The sequence below is a fragment of the Otolemur garnettii genome, unplaced genomic scaffold (assembly GCF_000181295.1).
Source record: "Otolemur garnettii isolate 467f Iridium unplaced genomic scaffold, OtoGar3 scaffold00030, whole genome shotgun sequence".
Lineage (NCBI taxonomy): Eukaryota > Metazoa > Chordata > Mammalia > Primates > Galagidae > Otolemur > Otolemur garnettii.
Genome location: NW_003852425.1, coordinates 10,768,806 through 10,783,196, shown reverse-complemented (window position 1 = coordinate 10,783,196; position 14,391 = coordinate 10,768,806). Strand labels below are relative to the sequence as shown.

Here is a 14,391-nt window from a genome sequence, read left to right as displayed (position 1 = left end):
AAGAACTGGTAACAGACACCACAAATTCTCTACCCCTAAACTCTTCTGAATTACTTCTACTATCATACTTTAGAAATCAAAAATAATGAACTAGGGCAGCCAATAAAAGAAAAATGTACTATAATCTTTTCTACAACCTAGATGTGGTTACACAAAATAAGATGCAACAGAAGATATATATATATATATATAGATATATATATAGAGATATATATAATATATATATATATTATAGCTTTATCTGGCTTTTAAACTTCTCAGCTACTAAAATCCAGAAGGCATAGTCAAAGAAAAAGAATTCATCCCAACACACTCAGGGCTATTCATCCTTCTACTGCCCATCAGGCAACTTCCTGTTCAAACCTTTAAAAAAAACCTTCAGAACAAGCCAGCAAAGGAAGATAACCTACACAATGTGAATAAGCAAAGTCTGCAGCACCGATGGTGACCATACTTACCATAGAAGTTTAGACAGAAACGCAACCTGTGTATCTTTTCCCTGCAGACAGGGTTGCCTGGTGAAAGCACAAGTGGCACAGGACTCTGGTGACAATGTATCTGAGAGGTAATTACTGCAACAAAATGATTACTGCAATAAAATGACCAGAAAGTACACACTAGGACCTGGAAGCCAGATTCAATTCTAGTTTGTAAATGATAGCGAGAAAGGCAGATCTTAAAGAAAAATAAAAAGCAAATTTTCCAATTCTCCTCCCCTTAAGCCTAATCACTAAAATAATAAATGGGATTAAGTCTTGGATACCCCCAAACCCTAGTACCTCATTAGTGTGGATAAAGGAAAGGAGAAGCCAAAACTGCTTCCTAGATCCAAACAATACATCTCACTTGTTGACCGACAAGCTAGAAATGCAGTGAGGAAGATCATAAATGATAGGCTTCACTCCCCCAGCTCCCACTCCATCTAACCTCATAACGTTTCTACTTGCTAAGTCTAATGCCCCAACTCTGTATCTCACTCCACCATCTCCTGCTGCTAACACTTGAGCACTCAAAACTGTACTTGAACACTTCTGTCTAATTCACCTCAAATTTGTCAGATTTTTTAATTGGCTGTCCTAGAAGAAAGTAAATTAAAAAACAGATTAAAAAATAAGACAAACTGTAGAATATATATATATGCATATATATGTGCATGGAGGGAAAAAACAGCAAGAGAATTAGAGCACTAAGAATAACCCACCAACTGTAAATTTTAAATCTGAAACAAAGATTCTATAATTTGATACCAGAAAGATCTTTTTAAAATGTGTAAATACTACTTGGAGTACTAACTAACCATACTAACTAACCATGATAAATTCTACACTATCCACACTGGGATGTCTTTACCAGAGTCTTTAATACTAAGCTAGCTTCCTCCTGAGATCTTCTTTGTATTTGGGCATCTCCTATCATCAGCTGATGAGTCCCCAGAGTTTGTGAACTAATTTTAATATCACTAAACTAATATACTTAGGCAGGCAAATCTTCTTGGCAAAAAGTAATAATACATCCCAAAGAAAAATTATTCACACACTCATTATTGCTTTCTATGCCTTTTAAATGATAGAACACAATTCATTTATGTTCTTGACAAGATATCTGATAGATAAGAAAAAGACGGCCTTAAGATAACAATATACTAAAAATAAAACCGAGCAAACAATTTATAACAAGATGTATTTATTCTTTAGACTGATACTGTTCTGCCAAAAGAACCTTGTTTTTAAATAAGTTAGAGCTTTCAAATGCCACTTCAACAAAATCAAATCAGTTTTATTAACAGTAAGAATGTACAAGGTAACATAATTCTGAGATGAAACTAATTCTACTTGATCAGAGCTGCATATTGTCAAAAACAATTGTCCCTAAAACCACATATTGAGTACATTAATGAATTTGGCTGAATGAATCTAAACATAAAGAATGGCATCATTAATATGATAACCAGATCAAAGAAATATTCTTACTTGAAAAGTCAAAAAAATTGGCTGTTTTTAACTATTTTAACAGTTTTGTTTATATGCTCAAATGAATCTTCTTTTTAAAATGTGTCCCCAAAATATTTGAAGAAATAAATTTTGCAAAACATACTCAATTTAGTAGTAACTCATTTGTCACTGAACCAGCATTCACAGAATTATACTCTAACACCTGGAGGAATGGGTAAAAAGAAGACCAGATACTCCTTGCCCTCAAAAAAGTTGACAATCCATCAGCGAGATATACCTCTAAAGCATGATTTCCATTACTAATAGAGAGCAATTTGATATGATCTAGTAAAAACTGGAAAATGAGTGCCCTGTGACTACACTTCTAAGTATACACCCTAGACCTGGAGGCACTCGCACAAGGACTGCCCTCAACACTGCCTGTGACGGTCAAACACCGGGAACTACGTCATGTCCTTCATGAGGGATGAATACGTGGGAGACACAGATGTATGACAGAATAATCACAGATTCATCATGGCGAGATCTCAAAAATAAAAGTAAAAACACAAATCACAGACTGATACATAGTTTTTAAGACTGGATACTTAACCGTATGTAAATACTGAACTCCAGACATCAATAACATGTGATCACAAACTAAACAATATCATACATCACGGTTATTCACACAGATGGTAAAGTATTTTGTAAGCATTTCAGATCATCGTAGTATTAATATTTGTCTTTGGAAAAGGACAATGGGGTGATACTAGGGATGTGAGACAATGAAGACAAAGTTTATTCACTTTATTAATTCAAGAAGCAGAAGATTTAACAAAATGTTAACTGTCAATTTCTGGGTAATGGCCTTCGGGGATGTTGTTACTATTTTTGGCATTTTATATTTTTCTTAATGTCTCAAAATTTTTAAAAAAAATACAAGACCCAAAACTCTTATTTGGGATGAATAGGAAGATTCATCATATTTCCTATTTGCTGAAATCAAATCATCATATGATTCATCATATTTCCTATTTGCTGAAATCAAATCATCATATGATTCATCATATTTCCTATTTGCTGAAATGCCATGCTATGGCCCTTATTATACAGACTTCTAAATTCCATAGTATGGTGCTGAAGAAATTTGACAAACTGGTCCCTGCCTTCCATTCCACACCCAAGTATAAACACTTCTCCCACTACCCAGCCCTATAAACCTAGTGGCACTATAACACCCACCACTATTAAACATCCAGATATTTTCCTGATGCCTTATCTTTATTAATGCTATTTCCCAAAACTGCAATCACCTTCTCCCCCGAAAAAAGTTTGCTTACATAATCATATCATTATACATCACTCAAGACTCAATTCTGATTCTTCCCTTACCCCTCCATAAGAATGACTATCTTTGCAATTGGCGTTTCCAACACCACTTATCACTAGACCAGGATATTCTCTCTTGCCCATTTTAACTTTAATTCCTCAAGACTCTCACAGTGCCTGCCCCATAATAGAGGTTCAAATGCTAACTAATTGAATGAACATTTGAAACAAGCGTTAAAGAACAGAGCAGAAAGTTACTAGTTCATGAACCCATTAAAATTTCCATTAAATCTACTGGACAAAAATGAAATGGTATTAGTTTATTCATCTCCATGTCACAAACACATAAAATAATACCTGCAAAATAGAAAAATTTTGTTGACCGTTAAAGTTAATCATGTTCCTATGTGTACAGGGTTAAGATCAATACTAAAAACTACCTTAAAGACAGCTGTCCACTTCAATAATTTCAATAATTTTCCTAGAAAAGTTTTCAATATATTTCTATTCGTTCTGCATGTTCCCTGAAATCAACTATCGTCCTAGCACAAAGACCCTCTACTCACACTACAATTAGGGCCTTCCCTCGCTGTCTCACAGCACCTGTCTCTCAGTGCCCTGAAGGGACACAAGGCCTTCTAGAAGTTGCTATTTGGTTCAAAGGTGTGTGGATTAGCACTATCTGTAAGACACCCATGCCATCAAAAGGCCAAGAACTGTTTAGGAATTATAACACATCTGGGTTAGACTCTTGACTTGATACCTATTTGTTGTTACTTAAGCTCTCTAGGCTTCAATTCCCGCATCTGTAAAATGGGATAAAATTAGCTACCTTACGTTGTAGTTGAGAGGATTAATTATACTAAACAGCATATTGCCTAGTGTATTATACTCAATAAAATATAATTTTCATTAAGTATTTTATACTATCCACAAAGGATAGCAAAATCCTGAAATGCAATTGCTAAGGTTTGAATGTTTGAATCCCCCCAACAACAATTCTTAGGTTGAAATCCTAACCCCCTAGATGACAGTATTAAGTGGGGAGCCTTTGGGAGACAGTTAGATCATGAGAGCAGAACCCTAAGAAATGAGATTAGTGCCTTTATAAAATGCCCTTCCACCACCTGAGGACACACAGAGAAGGCAGCTGTGAACCAGAAAGCAGCCCTCACCAGACACCACAGCTGCCAGGGCCTCGAGTTTGGACTCTCGGGTTCCGGAACCATGACAGATGAATTTCTGTTGTTTATAAGCTATCCAGTTTCTAGCAGTTTGATACAGTAGCCCTACAGACTAAGGCAGTAGTATACAATAATAAGATGAAGTTCAGCATCTCCAGGCCATCTTCTTTATAATGCTACACTCAGTTATTACTGTTCACTGGAAACTACCATTCTGATATAAGTAAACACCCCATCCAGTGAGAGGGGAGAGAGCACTACAGGTATATACCCTACCCTGAGAAATTTTACAGGCTGAATTGAATACACTGAAAATAAAATCCCTCAGAACTGCAAATTATTCATATCTGGGAATAGAAGTAAGCTCACCTTACCAGGGGTATTTGAGAAAAAAAGATTATCAGGAATGTAGCTGGGGCCATGAGGAAGGGAACAATCCGCCCCCTTAATATATTAGTGCATATACAAAGCCCCTTTATGTACTGACTATGTTGAAGAAAGGATCAGAAAATATAAGCTTTCACATAATGCTAATTAATAACTCTGAGTAAAATGTTTATCTTACACACTGCCCAGCTGATGACCATCATGGCCACCAGTCTATCCACCTAACCACTGCAAAACCTCGAACCAAAGCAAAGAGCAAAACCAGAATTAAACTGTTGGTAGCTAATGGGTAAGATCAGATCACAGTAGGTGATACTAGGCACTGAGGCGGCCCAGCTCATATTCTCGCACTGCAGAAAGCAACCCTGACAGGGAGAGAGAAAAACCTTTCCTGAAACCTTCCTGTGTTTTGAGGCCATGAAACACATTTGGTGCTTCACCTCTTAATCTCATTTAGCCTGATCCTCATAAGAACGTGCTTGAAGTAGCATTATGTCCTTTCTGCAGAGAAAAAAATTAAAGTGCAAAAATTAAGATAACCAAGCCACACAAGTACGAAATAGTAGATCAAGGTTTGAACTGATTTCAACCCAACAAAAAATGGCATTTGCCTCAATCTCCCCCTAAAATGTATCCAGCCCAGAAAAAGCAAGCCTGAGAGGTGAACGTAGATCCTTCTTCATCCATATAATCTTCCAGAGGACAACAAAATTTAAAACAATATCATCACAGCAGTAGCCAAAGAACTCTAAAATGTCACAGAATAATAAAACTAGTAAAATATCAGCCAGGAGATTAAACAGTAAAAGTTGAAATCAACTTTCAAGGCATCAAGTTTCAACCAGGAAACCTTGATCATTTCCCTATAACTTTCTAAAATCCATTAATAATACATTATTATTTTCTTGAGAATTGAGAAATCTTTACCAGTTGATAGCCCAATTCTTTAGAGTAGAAAATATAAAAAAACAAACTACACAAATAACACATAAAGATCTAAATCTTTACTTTTGTAGCACAAAAGTCATTTTTGAATTAAACTGTAAAATACCAGTACCTTAAAACATCAGACTGTATAGCAAATGACAGAAAATCTATCTGACCTCATTACTGTACAATTGAATAAAAAGCAGCCCAAAGACCTTCTCTGTCCAAAAGTAGAAAGGAAAAATCTGGTGCAGAAAGATTAAAGAAGTAGGAGGAATATACTTTTTTTTGAGACAGAGTCTCACTTTGTTGCCTTTAGTAGAGTGCCATGGCGTCATAGCTCATAGCAACCTCCAACTCTTGTGTTTAACTGATTCTCTTGATTCAGCCTCCCAAGGAGCTGGGACTACAGGCTCCCGCCATAACACCCAGCTATTATTTACTGCAGGTGCCACTGATGTTTTAGCTGGCCGGGGCTGGGTTCAAACCCACCACCCTCAGTACACAGGGCCAGTGCCCTACCTCTCAAGCCATAGGCACCAAGGGGGAATACACTTTTTAAGGTTTCTAGATCACCAATAACTACATATGTCTTAAAAATAGCTTTGTAGTGAGGACTGCACAGAAGTGATAACAAAATCCATCGCTAGAATAAAAAAGACAGACATAGGACAATATGCTAGACTGAGCCTCACGATAGCTGCCTTCCTCGATCTATTTCTATACTCTGTACAAGAACTTTATAGAAAATACAAAAATACTCATGTAGGTGCAAGATCATTCTTGGAGTATACAATAAAGTTCTGATGTTCTTTTTAGGAAGATTCGACTTATTAAAAGGATCAGTGAAATAATCTGGCTATGATCAATGTTTATGAAAACATAGGTTAGATTTTGTTGGCACACTTTTCAGATGGAATGCTCTCTGCATATACCTCTATTCATTTCTAATTCAAAATATTTGTTGTTACTCCAAAATTAATGACATAGGAATTCCTTCTCTTTTGGAAACATTCTACATGTAAGTCTTCAATTCTTTGCTTCACCATAACTCATTCGAACCTTAAAATGTCAAATCACAGTCCTTACTTTCCATGTGAATAAAACTTCTGCCCACAGATGAACACAGGAATCTTTCCCTTATTCTAAAATTTACCATATTTACATCAATGCTACAAATAATAATGTTCAAATTAAGATTATTATCTTGCTACTTCATGTAAAACTGCACATTCATCTTGTAGCATTCTAGTTGCAACTAGTATTTCACATAACTTAAGAAAAAATTTTCCCATAAGACCACCTAAAGGACAAAAATTAAACGTGAACCATACCAGCAGAAACTTGTATAAGCATTATATCCCTACAGTTGTATCAAGGACATAAACACTGTGTGGCTAGAATATACAAAGACAATGCTGCCACCTAAAGGCCAAGATGTAATATGAACAGATGTGTACTTTTAGTCAAATAACTGCAAATGTATTAAAAACCAATCAACTTCAGTCAGCAAAGTTTATACTTGAAAAAAAAATGCTATCATTTTTTATATAATAAAGCTCTAATATTATTTTTAATAATATTCAATTTATTAAGAGAATCAATGAACTAATTTGGCTAATGATAAATATCTGTTTCTAATTTTAAATGTTTGTTGTTAAATGACTAATAAAGCTTCTCCAAGTAAAAATAAACTACCTAAAATTGAGCTTTGTAAGTGATTTAAATATTTCTCCTTATTTCACAAATTTTAGGAATACAAAGTTCCTATGGGAGGTTAGTTATTAGTAGTTCAATTATCCAATAAAGAGTTCAAATTATTTTAAATTTTCCTTTCTAAGAACCTTAAATGGGAAGAATTGTATTGAACTAACCTTTAAGACTTAGTGAAATTACTTCTAATTTCCAATGAAATAAAAAGATTTAATAAATAAAACTAAGTGCAGAAATGATTCCTTTAGTATTTAAGTACATGAAAGCTTTTCTATATACCCCCAAATTAGGGACAAGGTACCGTGAGCATAACAAGAAACTTCAAAACAGAAACAGTGGCTTTTCTTTGGGAAACTATTGGCTAAATAAAATGTTTTTGATGCACCAATAAAAATGTTTCTCTGTTTACTCAACAAGACAACAAATATTATTCAACAAATATCCATACTCCTTAAAAAATAGAAAAATTTTAAGTCGAGATCACCATCCTTTATTTTGAATGTAAAGGAGAAACCAACAGTTAGACAACAAATACAGCTGTGATACCGTAAGAACAAATATATTTTTCTTGTTTCCTATGGATCCGAGTTTGTAAGAGGCAATTAAAGGGCATTATGGTTTTTAATTCTCAAAATCACACCCTGAAAAAAGATAAATATCAATAAGCCCATTTACAAGTGAGGTTTAAAGTAACCTTCCTGGGGTTACAAGGCAAGTGAGTAGTACCAGGATTCAAAAATTTAGTCTGTGACCCAGAAGATCTAATTCTCCCTAAAAGATCATACTGCCTCAAAAGTGATTATTATACATATACTAAATGTAAAGAGAAATGTAACACATTTTTAATATGTAATTTCAAGGAAAAGTGTTCTAGTGAAAAGTGTTTATTCCTAACTTAGGGTGTTTTCATTTTTTTAACTAGATCATTTTTTAAAACACCATCATCTTACTAGAAGTACTGATGCTTCAAGAGACCTTTTAAAGCTTAAAGGTCATGATGGGATATATTTATCAAATTGTATAACCCTCAAAGACAACAAAAAGAGCTCTTGTGTTCTTTGTAAATATGCTGTATACGTTCAGGACCACCCTGCCAACCCTTTCAAGTACAGTCGTGCATCACTTAATGAGGGGATGTGTTGTGAGAGACACGCTGTTAGGAAGTGTTGTCATACAAACCCCAGAGTGCACTTCAACAGACCTAGATGATAAAGCCCACTGGACCCCTGGGGTATGTATGGCATAGTCTATTCCTCCTAGGCTACAGCCCTGAACAGCATGTTACCATACTGAATACTGTAGGCAACTGTAACACAATGGTATTTGTGTACCTAAACATAGAAAATATAAAAATACAGCATTATAATCTTATGGAACTACCATTACATATGCGGTCCATCACTCAAAACATCATTACATAGCACATGACTGTACACTATTTTTCAATGCTGGGATCTCCTACTAAGGCTTCCCTAGTGACAATTCTTTGTGTAATAGAAAGAGTTGTATGACATCTTTCTTGTATGATACATCAAGTTAAAATTAAATGCCTTTGGAATATTATTTACCCATAATAAGAAATAAATTTCTGATATATGTTAACATAGGTGAACCTTTAGAAACACCACGCCCCATGAAAGCAGCCAGACATAGAAGACCACATATGTGTGATCCCATTTACATGAAGAATCTAGTAGAGGTGAATTCAGGGACACAGAAAAGGAGATCAGCAGGAACCAAGGGTTGCAAAAATGGGGAGCGATAGCTAAGGGCATTTCTTTTAGGGGTAACGAGAACGTTCTAATTAGATCTTAGTGATGTCTGCACAACTTCATGAAAACCAAGGAATTATACACTTTAAAAGGGTGAATTTTATAATATGTGAATTAAATTTCAAGAAAAAATTGTGTGGTTTTAAATATAACACATTAACTGTGTCTGAGTTACATAAATATGTGCTTAGAATATAAAATCTATGTAATTACTGAGATTATCTGCCCTAATTTGTTGAGTCTTATTTTTGACTTTACCAAATAAAAAGCTCTATTTCACAAGTGTACATTTTCAAAGACATTAAGTATAATGATTTAGAAATATTATAAACCCTAGGGGTACCAGAAGGAACTCCGACTACAGACTTATACCAGCATTAGTTCACTGTCATAATTTAGAAAAGATACATTGCACATGCTGGTGAAGACTATTTTTTTTTTTTTTGAGACCGAGTCTCACTCCATTGCCTAGGCTAGAGTGCCATGGCATCAGCCTACCTCACAGCAACTTAAAACTCCTGGGTTCTAGCAATCCTTCTGCCTCAGCCTCCTGAGCAGCTGGAACTACAGGTGCCTACCACGATGCCTAGCTAATTTTCTTTTCCTATTTTTAGAGCGGGGGTCTCACTCTTGTTCAGGGTGGACTCTAACCCCTGAGTTCAAGGGATTCTCCGGCCTCAGTCCCGCAGAGCACCAGGATTACAGGCGTGAGCCACCATGCCCAGCCCTTGAAGAATTTTTAACATGCGAGTGGTACCTATAAGCACCTATTCAGTTATAGGATCAATTTATAAAATTGTTATCTTGAAAGGATTTTAGCTTTTGATTAAATATTACTTGCCTCTGAACCACAAAAAGAAAATATACAGACGAAACTTTATAAACAAACTAAGAAATTCAAAGGTTAGAAACAAAATGAACAGTACGAGGACGGTTACAAGTACTTACTAATTTGTTTTCCTGCATGTATATCCTTTGTAATTTCAGACAGCCCTTAGCTATGACGATCATGCCTTCATCTGAGATCTTGTAACACTGGCCGAAATGAATATCTTTGAGTTCTCTGCATTTTGAGCCCAGCTGCAAACAAAAAAATCTGGCTAAATGCTCAGAAAATCAAAAAGGCAACATATTTCTAGTGAGGTTTTCATATAGTAATACCGAGGTTATATAGTTATTTAAGATACGCTTTTAAAACGAGATAGAATGTAAGCAATCTAAAACTTAAAACAGTACTGTGTAAACCTTTTCATCTTCTAATCTACCTCCTTTTTCAACTACCTTACTATACCCATCAAGGTGCCTACATCCCTCGATGGTTCAAATTCAAATCTTTATTTCTCTTGAGTTTTAACAATGAAAAAAAAAACAAAGAAAACATCCTCAAGGCAAAAATTATCATAAATATATTCATAAAATTAAATATTAGATAGCCATTGAAATAGAAGAAATATTTGGCAAAATAAAAATGTATTTATGTTTTCATAGCATAATCCAATTTTATAAAGAGGTAAAGCATACTTAAATGTATATAATGTATTTGGGTATAGGAAAGAGACTGATACATGGGTCACCATCAAAGTTTCAAGATACACAAAAATCAAGAAAAGTAAAATCCGTGCAGACAGAAACAAACGAAGCCCTCCCAGCAACACCAATAAGGTGAGGACGCTGAACTTGCACAGGTGAATCAGAGAGGATGCTGTCCACTGAGTTTCTTGGAAGTGAAATAATGGACCACAACACAAACTGTCTCAAAACTTTTGTAGTGACTCACATATATATACTAAAGTGTTAACAGTGGTTTAATTCTGATTAACAAATGGGTGGATTTTTATTCCCTCTCACCTATCAATCTTCTCTAATTTTTAAAGTAAATATTACTTTCTTAATTAAAAAATTAACTTCCAAATTGTTTCAAGTAATTATATTAGAAACATACGTGAGTTCAATTATTTTTCCATGGATACTGATATAATACAAACCTTGTTATTCTAATCTAGGGGTACACTATAACCAAGGATACATTCTCTAGAGGTGTAAACTCTATGTAATAAAGACAGAGGTTCCTCTGTTTTGTTGAATCATGTTATCTCCAGTGCCCAGTGTCTTTTAGTTGATAATAAATGTCTATTAAATGAATGTAAAGGCTGACCCAGAAGAGTTACACTTGCTAAAGAGGCCCTTCAAAACAGACAAAGACAGGGAACCATGATTGTGGCCTCATGTACCATTATGTTCTAGTTATTTCAGGATAAGCTGGGTGTATGGGTATACGGGTAGAATTGGGTAGAATTTCCAAACTGGGTATATGGTAGAATTCAGTGGATAAGAAGAAAAAAGTACATATTCATTTTCATGCTATCTTCTATCTGTATTTTAGCCTTTCCTTCACTTAATATAAGCAAACACCACAGCAGTTCAGCAGCACCTGTGATTTTGTAAACAAAGAATCAAAGATAATTTCACATATCACTGTTCTTGCAGATATCTAGAAATATTACGTTTCTTCAGCAGTATTTGTCATGCTCATTACATTAGCTAATGGATCTTAGATCACAAAAAGAGGCATGTCTATTTCCAAAACAAATGTGCAACAGCATCTGACTTGGACCTGAGACAGCTGAATCCAAAGCCAACAAACAATGAGAAAACCAAAGAAGCAATTAGACTCCATAGGGCTAGAAGTGAAAGTCAAGTTGGAGCTAAAAATACCAGGATTCTTGAAAGTTTGGTAAAAAAGTAGTTAAACCCTCAGATTCCCACCCCATTACTGCACAGCCTGACCTTGTCCCCTCTCTCGCAATGGCAAAAAAATGGAGTTCTCTGATAGAGTAAAACAGGGTTTTGGATTGAGATATACCATCCAGAGCAAAGAACATAAGGACACTGACATAAATGTAGGGATTATCCGAAAGTTTCTATAGTGAAAATGGAGACTTCTAGGAAATAATTCTATTAAGTTTTCTAGAATGAAAGGATATGAACGTCCAGAAAGGGCTTATCCACAAATCCAGCATAAATGATTAAAATGGTCACACTGTAATCATAGTAAAATGCTGGAATTTCAAATGTTGGTTTATAGAAGATTCTACAGCCTTTCAAAGAGAAATAAGATTTCATGAAAAGAATCAGAATTTTAAAATGCAGCAAACTTCTTACAACACTAAAAGAAAGCAACAGTGCAATGCTATCAAATTCTAAAGTAAAATTATTTCGAAGCCAGAATTTTGTATCAGGGTTCAGACTATAAATTAAGTATGAAGTTAGAATTAAAGATACTTTCAGATGTACAATTTCTCAAAAGATTTACTTCCCACATACTCTTTATCAGGAAGGTACTAGAACTGCTGCTGTACAAAACATAAGAATACACCAAGAAGAAAAGAACATGACATCTGGGAAATAAGGTATCTAACCCCACAGCAACATAAGGAAAACCGTAGGACGGTGGTGAAGGGGGAAACTCCGATGACAGGAGGTCCATCTAGACTGTCCCAGACAATTTGTATTCAGATAGTAAATTTGATTAAGTATCACGTTATTAACGCAACTGGAGAAAAGCTGTGGACTCATTAGTGTTAAGAGTATAAAAACTAACTAAAGAGAAAAAAGATTCTTACTGATTTTAATTAAAAAGTACTATAGAGAAAAAATAAGTACATAATTGTAAAATATAAATACTGAATACTAACATATCAAAAATTACAACAGAATAGAATTACGTTGGATGAATGAGAGAATAAGAGACAGGGAACAATATATCCATGAGATAAATCCTTATCTTTCACAGCAAGGAATCAGCATAGATGATCTGAAGTGAATTAAAACACACACACATGGGAAAATGCTCTCTCCTGCAGCAGGTCAAATTAGTCTAATTCCTGGTCTCTCCACTAATTAGTGTGTATTTACCAAACTTGACATGCTTAGTTTGTCACTATATTTCTTGTTGGGAATGAACTGCCCACAGGGAGTAAGCCATCTTCTCTATTTGAAACCAGTCTCCTGGTGTGGCCCTACCAGTAACTAAGTCATTAGCCAAACTCCAGAGCCAAGTTAATAGACCCATTTAGCTCTATCAGTAAGCAACATTCGCCACTTTAGATTTTTGAGTAAAGAAGTTGATAGGTTTTCTCCTCTATCAATATTTGTCTTATCTTTCAATTTGATCAGATCTGAGCAGTGCAGAGCAGGCCCCTCAAGACCTCAACATTTGGTGCACCATCCAGGAGCACTGAGAAAGAAAAGAGTAGAATCTACGTAAAGTAAGGAGGTTTGGGTGGAGTCACTGTGCACAGACTAGCTGACAGAAACCTCACCTTAAAACATGGAAATCATCCTGCTGCAGCCTGGGAAACAGATTTATGCTGATTACACAGTGTTCTGACACTGACAAGTAGCTTTGGTGACTTTATAAGGAAACAAATTTTCTTACAGGCAAGGGCCACATGGGTAGCCATGAAAAGATAAGAGCCATGTCAACAACCTCCATGGACACTGTCAGCATGTGAGGCACTAGTCATTGAGGAAGGGGCAGCAGAGGACAAGCTGTGACAGCTTACTACTTCTCTGAGTACAACTCAAATCTCACTACAGAAACGATGTTACACTTTAGACAACACCAGCAGACATAGCAGGCAAGACGGCACCTGTGTCAGTGCCTCTCTGCATCACGACCACCACCTCTATCCATAGATGCTGTAGTTCCATACTATCCAGGCACTGTGAAGTCAATCATTACAACTGATATATTTCCCAAGTTCTCTGATAGTCTTCAAATCTCTCAGTATTGTAACCATCTGTCTACAACTCATAGAAAAACATTCAGAGGGGCATCACCAAGCCCCATAAGAGCATCCATACTAGGATGCCCTGAATTTAGCACAGTTAGTCCTCTATCTAAAAATCAGAAATAGCATTCTATGCTTTTAAATACAGAATTTTCTATCCAAGAAGAGAGTGCTAGAGACATTGGAACTCTGATCCTGCCAAAATGGAGAGATCCTGATAAGAGCCCTGGCACCCGTCTGACACACCAGAGGCAGTGCTGTGGCAGTAAGAACCATGACACAGGGTAAGACCTGCTCTAGGTCATCCCATCATTCGAGGGACTTGGGAAACATCTCAGATGTATCCTAATAA

General features: G+C 35.7%; 1 protein-coding gene across 1 annotated transcript in view; it reads right to left on the bottom strand.

Moving 5' to 3' along the window:
- The window catches only part of FBXL17 (F-box and leucine rich repeat protein 17), a 486,505-nt gene that overhangs the window by 433,112 nt on the left and 39,002 nt on the right, over window positions 1-14,391 (bottom strand). The window contains exon 5 of the mRNA XM_012804603.2: window positions 10,195-10,326. Coding sequence (XP_012660057.1) covers window positions 10,195-10,326 — 132 coding nt within the window. The remainder of the gene's footprint in view (window positions 1-10,194; window positions 10,327-14,391) is intronic.